Source organism: Chiloscyllium plagiosum, unplaced genomic scaffold, assembly GCF_037043375.1.
Source record: "Chiloscyllium plagiosum isolate Xiang-an unplaced genomic scaffold, Cpla_swu_hap1 HiC_scaffold_21, whole genome shotgun sequence".
NCBI lineage: Eukaryota > Metazoa > Chordata > Chondrichthyes > Orectolobiformes > Hemiscylliidae > Chiloscyllium > Chiloscyllium plagiosum.
The window spans coordinates 53,924,775-53,938,501 of NW_028270159.1; the positions used below are offsets into that span (position 1 = coordinate 53,924,775).

General features: G+C 53.7%; 1 protein-coding gene across 2 annotated transcripts in view; it reads right to left on the minus strand.

Moving 5' to 3' along the window:
• Window positions 1-13,418, minus strand: part of trub2 (TruB pseudouridine (psi) synthase family member 2) — a 17,644-nt gene extending 4,226 nt beyond the window's left edge. Inside the window, exons 1-6 of one of the 2 annotated variants that reach the window (XM_043719814.2) lie at window positions 13,284-13,418; window positions 11,704-11,835; window positions 7,139-7,213; window positions 6,832-6,893; window positions 1,508-1,589; window positions 793-865 (exon numbers count right to left, since the gene is read on the minus strand). In XM_043719814.2, coding sequence (XP_043575749.2) covers window positions 793-865; window positions 1,508-1,589; window positions 6,832-6,893; window positions 7,139-7,213; window positions 11,704-11,835; window positions 13,284-13,401 — 542 coding nt within the window. In that variant the 5' untranslated portion in view covers window positions 13,402-13,418. The remainder of the gene's footprint in view (window positions 1-792; window positions 866-1,507; window positions 1,590-6,831; window positions 6,894-7,138; window positions 7,214-11,703; window positions 11,836-13,283) is intronic. The other variant, XM_043719815.2, reaches the window with a different exon arrangement.
• Window positions 13,419-13,727: the final 309 nt, after the last annotated feature.

Consider the following 13,727-nt stretch of genomic DNA (forward strand, 5'->3'; position numbering starts at 1 on the left):
TGCATACCCTGCCAAGGTTAACATGGGGGTCAGCACGTTGGGTTGGGTTGGGTGTTGATGCTGCTGAGTGGGGGTCTACCTACATCCCCAAAGACTGCAGCAATTCACAAGGCAGCCCACCCACACTTCCTTCAGCAGCAACTCGGGATGGGTAGCAACACCTACATCCCACATACGAATAAAATATTCACACTTATCCATGGCCCACAGCTTTACATCCAGTGCTATATCAGCCAGACTGTGGGGAAGGGTGCGCGACCCTGGATAACCTGGGCTGGGTGGGGAGGGGACAGATAAATAATAAGTCTGTACAATGGCCCTGACATAGAACAGGGCCTATCTCAGCCCCAGATTCAGGGAAAATACGAGCACAGCTTCAGTGAAATGGCGAGATGCGGACACTGCTGTGCTTCTAGCAGAAGGGACGTTCTCATCGCTCGCTGATAGAGGACTTTGACAGGGTAAATCAGAAAGTGCTTCCACTCACACCGAGGTAAGCAGTCACCAGGGAGAACAGGTCGAAGGTGACAATCCTTTGATGCAGTGAGCTGGAATGCACTGTCAGGAGGAGGAATTTGACAAGCTACAAGGAGTGAGCTGGGGAACTGGGCTATTGATCGCTTTCATTGAGCTAGCACCAGCCCAATAAGCCATTCTGTTTCAATGATTCTGGTTAGGAGGATTTCCTTCACTGTGGGTGGGATAGATGATCACTTGGGCTTCTCGGTGAAAGCCCAGTGAGGGGCTGATCACACAACTCTCCCTCACTACATCCCGAGCTCTCGTACATACGTTAGCAGTGCTCGCTGGTGGCTGCCCTGGACCACGGCGATGATACGCTCCAGCCTGTCCTGTGTGATGTGATCTGCAACACAACATCATCCATTCAGTTCAGACAAAAGCAGAGGCTCCCACAGAGTAACATCAGCTGCACACGCTATCCCAGGAATACCGCAATGCTAGGAGCTCTGTCTCCCGAGGAATAAGGAGCCAGGCAGGATTGAGAAGGAGTTCCAGTGTCCACCATGAGCCTGGGACAGGCTGCAGGGAGCTCAGCCCATGGCAGCCGGATTACTGCCTGGTGACTGTTTCTCATCTGACGTGCCACAGGAAGTAAACGTGACCTCGATCAGACACACCATCCCAAATTAAATCATTCAAAATCCAGAACAGTGGCACAGCCACAGAACAGTTCCAAAATGAGAACAGATGAAAAGGCAAAGTGAACGTTAAGGGACAGAGGAATCAAGATTGAGACTGACTGGTATAAACAGGACAATCGGCAGGATTCGGGAGGGGAAGATGATCAAGGGACATGGGGGTATGGGACTAACGAGTTGTAAACAGGCTACTGGGATGATCTGTAGCTTAGAGTCGTTCGTGAATGCGAGAGAAGTGAGCCCAGTATTCATGCATCTCCTGGCTGCTTCTAAACACATGGTTGATTCAGGAAACTCAGGCCCACCGACTCTCTCCTGCTGAGTTGGCACACAGTGCTAGTTCTTACCATAAGTTGTTCTCTCAATCACTCTGCCTGTGTTTGAGAAGTCCTCAGTTGCTGTTCCAAAGCTGCCTTTCACAATGTATTCCTGAAAAATCAAACCAGCCCTATAACGTGTGTCACTGGGCAAAGGGCTCAAACTCCAATGGGGGCTCATTTAGCAAAAAGTAAATAACAAACACACAAAATTAGAGAAGGGGTGACAAAATATTAGAATGCAAATACGACAAGTAATTACAAAAGCACATAGCTTTGATCTTTATGTCGTCGTTGTCTACAGGAATAGTGCCAGAAGACTGGAGGAGAGCAAATGCTGTCCCCTTGTTCAAGAAGGGGAGTAGATAGTTATAAAGCAGTGAGCCTTACTTCGGTTGTGGGTTAAGTGTTGGAAAGGATTTGAGGAGTGAGGATCTTTAATCATCTAGAAAGGAATAAGTTGAATAGGGACAGTCAACACGGTTTTGTGAAGAGTAGGGCATGCCCCTCAAACCTTATTGAGTTCTTTGAGATGATGACCAAACAGGTGGATGAGGGTAAAGTGGTCGATGTGGTGCATATCGATTTCAGTAAGGCATTTGATAAGTTTCTCCACGGTAAGTTATTGCACAAAATATAAAGGCATGGGATTGAGGGTGATTTAGTGGTTTGGATCAGAAGTTGGCAAGATGAAAGAAGACAAAGGGTGGCAGTTGATGGGAAATGTTCATCCTGGAGTTCAGTTACTAGTGGAGTACCGCAAGGATCTTCTTGGGGCCACTGCTGTTTGTCATTTTCATAAATGACCTGGACGAGGGTGTAGAAGGATGGGTTAGTAAATTTGTGGATGACACTAACATCGGTGAAATTGTGGATAGTGCGGAAGGATATTGTAGGTTACAGAGGGAAATAAATAAACTACAGAGCTGGGCTGAGAGATGGCAAGTGGAATTTAATGCAGAAAAGTGTGAGGTGATTCACTTTGGAAGGAGTAACAGGAATATAGAGTACTGGGCTAATGGTAAGATTCTTGGTAATGTAGATGAGCAGAGAGACCTCGATGTCCATGTGCATAGATCCCTGAAAGTTGCCACCCAGGTTGATAGAGTTGTTAAGACGACATACATTGTGTTAGCTTTTATTGGTAGAGGGATTGAGTTTTGGAGCCACAAGGTCATGCTGCAGCTGTACAAGACTCCGGTGCGGCCGCACTTGGAATATTGTGTACAGTTCTGGTCGCTGCATTATAGGAAGAACGTGGAAACATTGGAAAAGGTGCAGAGATTTATCAGGATGTTGCCTGGTATGAGGAAAGTTTTTATGAGGAAAGACTGAGGGCTTGAGGCTGTTTTCGTTAGAAGGTTAAGAGATGACTTAAGAGAGACATACAAGATAATCAGAAGGTTAGACAGGGTGGACAGTGAGAGCCTTTTTCCTCAGATGGTGATGGCGAGCACGAGGGAATACAGCTTTAAATTGCGGGGTGATAGATGTAGGACAGATGTCAGAGGTAGTTTCTTTACTCAGAATAGCTAAGGCGTGGAATTCCCTGTCTGCAACAGTGGTAGACTCGCCAACATTAACGGCATTTAAATGGGCATTGGATAAACATACGGATGAGAATGGAATAGTGTAGGTTAGATGGGCTTCAGGTTGGTTCCACAGGTCGGCCCAACATCGAGGGCCGAACCGTGCTGTAATGTTGGATGAAAAGCGGACTCTGGTGCAAGGGGAATTGAACACAAAACTAGAGAAGTCTTCCCAGAGTTGTACAGGGATTGGTGAGACCTCATTTAGAGTAGTGGGTACAGTTTTGTCAAGGAGGGAGAAACGTGTCGGATACAGTTTTGAAACGGTAGCCTTGGCTGATTTCTGAGATGTAGGGGTGACCTTAGAAGGAAAGAGTGAGCAGGTTGGACCATCCTTATTGGGGTTTCGAAAACTGGGAGGGGATCCAGAGACAGGAACAAAGGGGCTGTTTCCCCCTGGGCTGGGGAATCTAGAACAGGGGAACAATCTTAGGAGAAGGGGCCAATTCTTTCAGACTGAGGTGAGGTCAAAGAACTTTACTCAAAGGGTGGCAAATCTTTTGAGTTCTTTCACCAGAGTGTTGTGGATGCTCACTCTCAGCAACTCTCTCTGATACCTTTTCAAAAACCGCAAGCGAGTTTATCAAATATAATTTGTCCCTAACCCTGTGCTGACTCCCATTATTGACACTGCATTTGTCCGTATAAAGTCAGGGAGATGTACAGCACAGAAACAGATCCTTCAGTCCAACTCATCCATGCCGACCAGATATCCAAAATTAATCCAGTCCCATTTGCCAGCACCTGGTCCATATCCCTCCAAACCTTTCCTATTCATATACCCATCCAAGTGCTTCTTAAATGCTGTAACTGTACCAGCCTCCACCACATCCTCTGGCAGCTCATTCCATTCACGTACCACCCTCTGCGTGAAAAAGTTGCTCCTTAAATAACTTAAAATTTTCCCCTCTCACCTTAGACCTACACTCTCTAGTTCTGGACTCCCCCACCCCAGGGAAAAGACTGTCTATTTACCCTATCCATGCCCCTTATGATTTTATAAACCTCTATAATGTCACCCCTCAGCCTCCGACGCTCCAGGGAAAACAGCCCCAGCCTGTTCGGCCTCTCCCTATAGCTCAAATCCTCCAATCCTTGTAAATCTTTTCTGAACCGTTTCAAGTTTCACATCATCTTTCCGATAGGAAGGAGACCAGAATTGCACGCAATACTCCAACACTGGCCTAACCAATGTCCTGTACAGCCACAACATGACCTCCCAACTCCTGTACTCAATACTCTGACCAATAAAGGAAAGCATACCAAACGCCTTCTTCACTATCCTATCTACCTGAGACTCCACTTTCAAGGAGCTATGAACCTGCACTCCAAGGTCTCTTTGTTTAGCAACACTCTCTAGGACCTTACCATAAAGTATATAGGTCCTGCTAAGATTTGCTTTCCCAAAATGCAGCACCTCGCATTTATCTGAATTAAACTCCATCTGCCACTTCTCAGCCCATTGGCCCATCTGGTCCAGATCCTGTTGCAATCTGAGGTAACCCTCTTCGCTGTCCACTACACCTCCAATTTTGGTGTCATCTACAAACTTACTAACTGTACGTCTTATGCTCACATCCAAATCATTTATATAAATGACAAAAAGTAGAGGGCCCAGCACCGATCCTTGTGGCACTCCACTAGTCACAGGCCTCCAGTCTGAAAAACAACCCTCCATCACCCACCCTCTGTCTTCGACCTTTGAGCCAGTTCTGTATCCAAATGGCTAGTTCTCCCTGTATACCATGAGATTTAACCTTGCTAACCAGTCTCCCATGGGGAACCTTGTCGAACGCCTTACTGAAGTCCATATAGATCACATCTACTGCTCTGCCCTCATCAATCTTCTTTGTTACTTCTTCAAAAAACTCAATCAAGTTTGTGAGACATGATTTCCCATGCACAAAGCCATGTTGACTATCCCTAATCAGTCCTTGCCTTTCCAAATACATGTACATCCTGTCCAACAGGATTCCGTCCAACAGCTTGCCCACCACCGAGGTCAAGCTCGCTGGTCTATAGTTCCCTGGCTTGTCCTTACCACACTTCTTAAACAGTGGCACCACATTAGCCAACCTCCACTGAACCCCCGACAGTGCGGCTCTCCCTCAGCACTGACCCCGCCCGACAGTGCGGCACGCCCTCAGCACTGACCCTCCGACAGTGCCCACTCCCTCAGCACTGACCCTCCAACAGTGCCCACTCCCTCAGCACTGACCCTCCGACAGTGCCCAGTCCCTCAGCACTGACCCTCCGACAGTGCCCACTCCCTCAGCACTGACCCTCTGACAGTGCCCAGTCCCTCAGCGCTGACCGTCCAACGGTGCGGCGCTCCCTCAGCGCTGACCCTCCGACAGTGCGGCACTCCCTCAGCACTGACCCTCCGACAGTGCCCACTCCCTCAGCACTGACCCTCTGACAGTGCCCAGTCCCTCAGTGCTGACCGTCCGACAGTGCGGCACTCCCTCAGTACTGACCCTCCGACAGTGCGACACTCCCTCAGCACTGACCCTCCGACAGTGCGACACTCCCTCAGCACTGACCCTCCGACAGTGCGACACTCCCTCAGCACTGACCCTCCGACAGTGCGACACTCCCTCAGCACTGACCCTCCGACAGTGTGACACTCCCTCAGCACTGACCCTCCGACAGTGCGACACTCCCTCAGCACTGACCCTCCGACAGTGCGACGCTCCCTCAGCACTGACCCTCCGACAGTGCGACGCTCCCTCAGCACTGACCCTCCGACAGTGCGGCGCTCCCTCAGCACTGACCCTCCGACAGTGCGACGCTCCCTCAGCACTGACCCTCCGACAGTGCAGCACTCCCTCAGCACTGACCCTCTGACAGTGCAGCACTCCCTCAGCACTGACCCTCTGACAGTGCAGCACTCCCTCAGCACTGACCCTCCGACAGTGCAGCACTGACCCTCCGACAGTGCCCACTCCCTCAGCACTGACCCTCCGACAGTGCCCACTCCCTCAGCACTGACCCTCCGACAGTGCCCACTCCCTCAGCAATGACCCTCCGACAGTGCCCACTCCCTCAGCAATGACCCTCCGACAGTGCCCACTCCCTCAGCACTGACCCTCCGACAGTGCCCACTCCCTCAGCACTGACCCTCCGACAGTGCCCACTCCCTCAGCAATGACCCTCCGACAGTGCCCACTCCCTCAGCACTGACCATCCGACAGTGCCCACTCCCTCAGCAATGACCCTCCGACAGTGCCCACTCCCTCAGCAATGACCCTCCGACAGTGCCCACTCCCTCAGCAATGACCCTCCGACAGTGCCCACTCCCTCAGCACTGACCATCCGACAGTGCCCACTCCCTCAGCACTGACCATCCGACAGTGCCCACTCCCTCAGCACTGACCATCCGACAGTGCCCACTCCCTCAGCACTGACCATCCGACAGTGCCCACTCCCTCAGCACTGACCATCCGACAGTGCCCACTCCCTCAGCACTGACCCTCCGACAGTGCCCACTCCCTCAGCACTGACCCTCCGACAGTGCCCACTCCCTCAGCACTGACCCTCCGACAGTGCGGCACTCCCTCAGCACTATTCTGGGTTGTCAGTCTGGTTGATGAGTTTATGGAATGTGGTTTGAACCCATGGCCCAGTGGGACTGATTGCTGATTCAGGGTAAAGTTAGGGAGTAGCTCTTGTGGGTGATGTAGAACCCTGTGAATTAATTATTTACTGAGAAGGACAGGTTCCAGACTGCAGGGAAATCTGGTCCCAGAATCTGAGTAGCATTACCTTGGTCAGGTGGCAGTGGTGGAGACTGTTTAGCTGCTTGTTTCCATTTCCAACACCCAGCACTGTTGGGATAAAACAGCAGACCGTCTGTTAGTGATTGGCCTGATCCTATAAGGCTGCATCATTCTGGAGGCTGCCCCTGTTACACCCAGTTCAGCGGGCGCTGTGTGAGGGCAGTAGCTTACAATCCCAACCGGGCTGCCCCCCGGATGCTGTCAATTTGATCACCTCAGGTCTGTCAGTTTAGCAAACCCTTTCAAATAAAACAGATCAGAAAATAAGATTCAGTGTCACAACACACACTTACCCAGCACACCAGAGGATTGCCAGTCCAGGCGGTGACCAGCCCCCACCTTCAGACCAACAAATCTCGGACCTGTCACTGGAATAGAACAACTCAGTGAGTGAGTGCCAGCTGCAGTGCTGCCAACCATAGTACGCCAATGACATGGGTAAGGAAATCTCCTGCTGATGCCTATGTCCTGATAAATCAGATTGGAGAGAATACCGAGATTGGAAACAGCGCAGACATACTCTGGGTGAGGCATTTCATTGCCCACCACCAAGAGTGGCTTGGCAGCAGCACTACTGCTCCACGTGATCGGGTCCTAGCTGCTAGACTGGGTCAGGTGATGATGGAACCAACAAGAGAGAGAAACATACTCGACCTCATCCTTACCAAGTTGCCAGCTGCAGATACACCTGTCCATGACAGTATCGGTAAGAGTGACCACTGCACAGTCCTTGTGGAGACCAAGGCCCACCGTCACATTGAGAATAAGCTCCACTGCGTTGTATGGCACTATCACTGTGCTACATTCTGACTTCAAACTGATCTAGCAACTCCGGACTGGGCATCCATGAGGCACTGTGGGCCATCAACAGCAGCAGAACTGTACTCCAGCACAATCTGTAACCTCATGGCCCAGCATATCCCCCATTCAACCATTACCATCAAGCCAGGGCATCAACCCTGGTTCAATGGAGAGTACAGGAGGGCACGGCAGGAGCAGCACCAGGCAGACCTGAAGATAAGGGGTGTGGGGAGAAACAGAAGGAGTTGTACATTGGAGGAGCAGGACAGGAAGGTGGATCCCTGAGGACCAACTACATTGCCAGAACATCAAACTTTAACTTCACAGGGAAGTATCTGATGGATTGACGGGTGAGTATTCAGTATACTGTTTTAATTGTATGACATTATGATCTTTTGCTTTAAATTCTGTGTCTTATGATCCTGTCCCATGAGTTACCTGATGAGAAGCAGCACTCCGAAAGCAAGTACTACCAAATAAACCTGTTGGACTATAACCTGGTGTTGTGTGATTTCTAACGTTGTCCAGCCCAGTCCAATGTTGGCACCTCCACATAATGAGGATCAAGTTACTTGCTTTGAAAAAGAAGTAGACAGCAGGAGGCTGGAGGAACACAGCAAGGCAGGCAGCATCAGGAGGGACAGGCAGGAGGCTGGAGAAACACAGCAAGGCAGGCAGCATCAGGAGGGACAGGCAGGAGGCTGGAGGAACACAGCAAGGCAGGCAGCATCAGGAGGGACAGGCAGGAGGCTGGGGGAACACAGCAAGGCAGGCAGCATCAGGAGGGAGAGGCAGGAGGCTGGGGAACACAGCAAGGCAGGCAGCATCAGGAGGGACTGGCAGGAGGCTGGAGAAACACAGCAAGGCAGGCAGCGTCAGGAGGGACAGGCAGGAGGCTGGGGGAACACAGCAAGGCAGGCAGCATCAGGAGGGACAGGCAGGAGGCTGGGGGAACACAGCAAGGCAGGCAGCATCAGGAGGGACAGGCAGGAGGCTGGAGGAACACAGCAAGGCAGGCAGCATCAGGAGGGACAGGCAGGAGGCTGGGAGAACACAGCAAGGCAGGCAGCATCAGGAGGGAGAGGCAGGAGGCTGGGGAACACAGCAAGGCAGGCAGCATCAGGAGGGACAGGCAGGAGGCTGAGGGAACACAGCAAGGCAGGCAGCATCAGGAGGGAGAGGCAGGAGGTTGGGAGAACACAGCAAGGCAGGCAGCATCAGGAGGGACAGGCAGGAGTTTGGGGGAACACAGCAAGGCAGGCAGCGACAGGAGGGACAGGCAGGAGACTGGGGGAACACAGCAAGGCAGGCAGCATCAGGAGGGACAGGCAGGAGACTGGGGGAACACAGCAAGGCAGGCAGCATCAGGAGGGACAGGCAGGAGGCTGGGGGAACACAGCAAGGCAGGCAGCATCAGGAGGGACAGGCAGGAGTTTGGGGGAACACAGCAAGGCAGGCAGCATCAGGAGGGAGAGGCAGGAGGCTGAGGGAACACAGCAAGGCAGACAGCATCAGGAGGGACAGGCAGGAGGCTGGGGGACACAGCAAGGCAGGCAGCATCAGGAGGGACAGGCAGGAGGCTGAGGGAACACAGCAAGACAGGCAGCATCAGAAGGGACAGGCAGGAGGCTGAGGGAACACAGCAAGGCAGGCAGCATCAGGAGGGACAGGCAGGGGGCTGGGGGACACAGCAAGGCAGGCAGCATCAGGAGGGACAGGCAGGAGGCTGAGGGAACACAGCAAGACAGGCAGCATCAGGAGGGAGAGGCAGGAGGCTGGGGGAACACAGCAAGGCAGGCAGCATCAGGAGGGACAGGCAGGAGGCTGAGGGAACACAGCAAGACAGGCAGCATCAGGAGGGAGAGGCAGGAGGCTGGGGGAACACAGCAAGACAGGCAGCATCAGGAGGGAAGGCAGGAGGCTGAGGGAACACAGCAAGGCAGGCAGCATCAGGAGGGACAGGCAGGAGGCTGGAGGAACACAGCAAGGCAGGCAGCATCAGGAGGGACAGGCAGGAGGCTGAGGGAACACAGCAAGGCAGTCAGCATCAGGAGGGACAGGCAGGAGGCTGGGGGAACACAGCAAGGCAGGCAGCATCAGGAGGGACAGGCAGGAGGCTGGGGGAACACAGCAAGGCAGGCAGCATCAGGAGGGACAGGCAGGGGGCTGGGGGAATACAGCAAGGCAGGCAGCATCAGGAGGGACAGGCAGGAGGCTGAGGGAACACAGCAAGGCAGGCAGCATCAGGAGGGACAGGCAGGAGGCTGAGGGAACACAGCAAGACAGGCAGCATCAGGAGGGAGAGGCAGGAGGCTGGGGGAACACAGCAAGGCAGGCAGCATCAGGAGGGACAGGCAGGAGGCTGAGGGAACACAGCAAGACAGGCAGCATCAGGAGGGAGAGGCAGGAGGCTGGGGGAACACAGCAAGGCAGGCAGCATCAGGAGGGTCAGGCAGGGGGCTGAGGGAACACAGCAAGACAGGCAGCATCAGGAGGGACAGGCTGGAGGAACACAGCAAGGCAGGCAGCATCATGAGGGAGAGGCAGGAGGCTGAGGGAACACAGCAAGGCAGGCAGCATCAGGAGGGAGAGGCAGGAGGCTGTGGGAACACAGCAAGGCAGGCAGCATCAGGAGGGACAGGCAGGAGGCTGAGGGAACACAGCAAGGCAGGCAGCATCAGGAGGGATAGGCAGGAGGATGGGGGAACACAGCAAGGCTGGCAGCATCAGGAGGGACAGGCAGGAGGCTGGGCGAACACAGCAAGGCAGGCAGCATCAGGAGGGACAGGCAGGAGGCTGGGCGAACACGGCAAACCAGGCAGCATCAGGAGGGACAGGCAGGAGGCTGAGGGAACACAGCAAGGCAGGCAGCATCAGGAGGGACAGGCAGGAGGATGGGGGAACACAGCAAGGCTGGCAGCATCAGGAGGGACAGGCAGGAGGCTGGGCGAACACAGCAAGGCAGGCAGCATCAGGAGGGACAGGCAGGAGGCTGGGCGAACACGGCAAACCAGGCAGCATCAGGAGGGACAGGCAGGAGGCTGTGGGAACACAGCAAGGCAGGCAGCATCAGGAGGTGGAGACATCAACCTTTCGGGTGTAACCTACATCTGAAACATTGACGTCTCCACCTCCTGATGCTGCCTGGCTTGCTGTGTTCCTCCAGCCTCCTGTCGGTCTACTTTGGATTCCAGCATCTGCAGTTTTATTGTCTCTTTAAAAAAAAAGTTCAGCAATCCTTCAATAATCCCCTTTCAGTTCACAATCAAAAAAATACAGAAAGGTATCATGTTTTGTCAAGTATTAGTAGGGTTTCTCTTGATTAGTAAGGCTTAGTAACAGAAGAGTTTATTATTATTGGCAAAACATTTTCAACAATAATGAGCTTTATTAAGGTCGACTAGTATTAACAAGTTATTAATGATTAAAGGAATCGCAGGGCAGCTCCAAGCTGGGAGTGAATCCTGGAATTCCCTCTCTAAGGACAATGTGTCCTCTTATAGCACATGGATGGTTAACGGTTCAAGAAGGCAGCTCACCGCCACCTTCACAAGGACAGTTAGCGATGGGGAATAAATGTTGGTCAGCCAGCAATGCCCACATACCCAAAATAAGTTTTTAAAATTACATACAGCAATATTCTAATTTCCAGCATGAATCTCTGCAATTCTAAGGATGTACTCTAGACCAGAATTAAGGACTGTATTTTTGCACCCACACAGTTTTAATGCCTGTATGCATGCAGGGAGACAGTGAGGACTGTGGATGCTGGAGATCAGAGTTGCAAGTGTGGTGCTGGGAAAGCGCAGCAGGTCAGGCAGCATCTGAGGAACAGGAGAATCGACATTCTAGGCATAAGCGTGATGAAGGGCTTATGCCCGAAACGTTGATTTTCCTGCTCCTCGGATGCTGCCTGACCTGCTGTGCTTTTCCAGCACCACACTCGCAACCATGAACGCTGAATGCACTCAATCCCCCTCCCATTGATTGCAAGCCCAGAGTTTACAGCACAGTTCACTGCACTCTGTATTCAGTGCCCTTATCCCATCTCCCTTACCTCGTGGGTGACTGGCCAGTACTGGGACTTGGGTTACAGTCAGTTGGGTTTCATTTCCATTCTCATTGTTGATTAAACTTGGCACAAACCGGATTTGCTGCTGAATAACTGGCTGCTCCAAGGTGTTGAGTTCTGTCCCAGGATGAGAAGATACATGGTTAAGGAGATCCCTATCACTGTTCCAAGCAGATATGACAAACGCACACAACACAACAAACCAAAAAGATTGTCTGGGGGAGAAGGGGTTAGGGGTCACAGGCTGGGGTTAAGGGTCAGTGTTAGGGGTCATGGGCTGGGGTTAAGGGTCAGTGTTAGGGGTCACGGGCTGGGGTTAAGGGTCAGTGTTAGGGGTCACGGGCTGGGGGTGAGGGTCAGTGTTAGGGGTCACGGGCTGGGGTTAAGGGTCAGTGTTAGGGGTCACGGGCTGGGGTGAGGGTCAGTGTTAGGGGTCACGGGCTGGGGGTGAGGGTCAGTGTTAGGGGTCACGGGCTGGGGTTAAGGGTCAGTGTTAGGGGTCACGGGCTGGGGTTGAGGGTCAGTGTTAGGGGTCACGGGCTGGGGTTGAGGGTCAGTGTTAGGGGTCACGGGCTGGGGTTGAGGGTCAGTGTTAGGGGTCACGGGCTGGGGTTAAGGGTCAGTGTTAGGGGTCACGGGCTGGGGTTAAGGGTCAGTGTTAGGGGTCACGGGCTGGGGTTGAGGGTCAGTGTTAGGGGTCACGGGCTGGGGTTAAGGGTCAGTGTTAGGGGTCACGGGCTGGGGGTGAGGGTCAGTGTTAGGGGTCACGGGCTGGGGTTAAGGGTCAGTGTTAGGGGTCACGGGCTGGGGTTAAGGGTCAGTGTTAGGGGTCACGGGCTGGGGTTGAGGGTTAGTGTTAGGGGTCACGGGCTGGGGTTAAGGGTCAGTGTTAGGGGTCACGGGCTGGGGTTGAGGGTCAGTGTTAGGGGTCACGGGCTGGGGTTAAGGGTCAGTGTTAGGGGTCACGGGCTGGGGGTGAGGGTCAGTGTTAGGGGTCACGGGCTGGGGTTAAGGGTCAGTGTTAGGGGTCACGGGCTGGGGTTAAGGGTCAGTGTTAGGGGTCACGGGCTGGGGTTGAGGGTCAGTGTTAGGGGTCACGGGCTGGGGTTAAGGGTCAGTGTTAGGGGTCACGGGCTGGGGTTGAGGGTCAGTGTTAGGGGTCACGGGCTGGGGTTAAGGGTCAGTGTTAGGGGTCACGGGCTGGGGGTGAGGGTCAGTGTTAGGGGTCACGGGCTGGGGTTAAGGGTCAGTGTTAGGGGTCACGGGCTGGGGTTAAGGGTCAGTGTTAGGGGTCACGGGCTGGGGTTGAGGGTTAGTGTTAGGGGTCACGGGCTGGGGGTGAGGGTCAGTGTTAGGGGTCACGGGCTGGGGTTAAGGGTCAGTGTTAGGGGTCACGGGCTGGGGTTAAGGGTCAGTGTTAGGGGTCACGGGCTGGGGTTAAGGGTCAGTGTTAGGGGTCACGGGCTGGGGTTAAGGGTCAGTGTTAGGGGTCACGGGCTGGGGTTAAGGGTCAGTGTTAGGGGTCACGGGCTGGGGTTAAGGGTCAGTGTTAGGGGGTCCCTCACCATTCAGTAGTTTGCTTTCCACGGTGTCTCGAGTCCGTTTCCAGTGAATTCCGGGCGGTTTGTAAACGGCGAACACACCGTGCAGCCTGAGCAGGGCGGAGCGGGAACCGCCGGCCATCCCCCCCCCCAGTCACCTCAGCCCCGGCACGAACCGCCCCCTCACCCCTGACCCCGCCACACGGGCCTCCCGCCGGACGATCATTGGTCTGCCTGACACACCGTCCTTGCTCATTGGCCAAGCATCTCCATACAGCGCCCTCTGCCGCTCCGGAGGTATCACTGAGCACATCCCCCTACACACAGCGCCCTCTGCCGCTCCGGAGGTATCACTGAGCACATCCCCCTACACACAGCGCCCTCTGCCGCTCCGGAGGTATCACTGAGCACACACTCCCAACGCACAGCGCCCTCTGCCTCTCCGGAGGTATCTCTGAGCACACACTC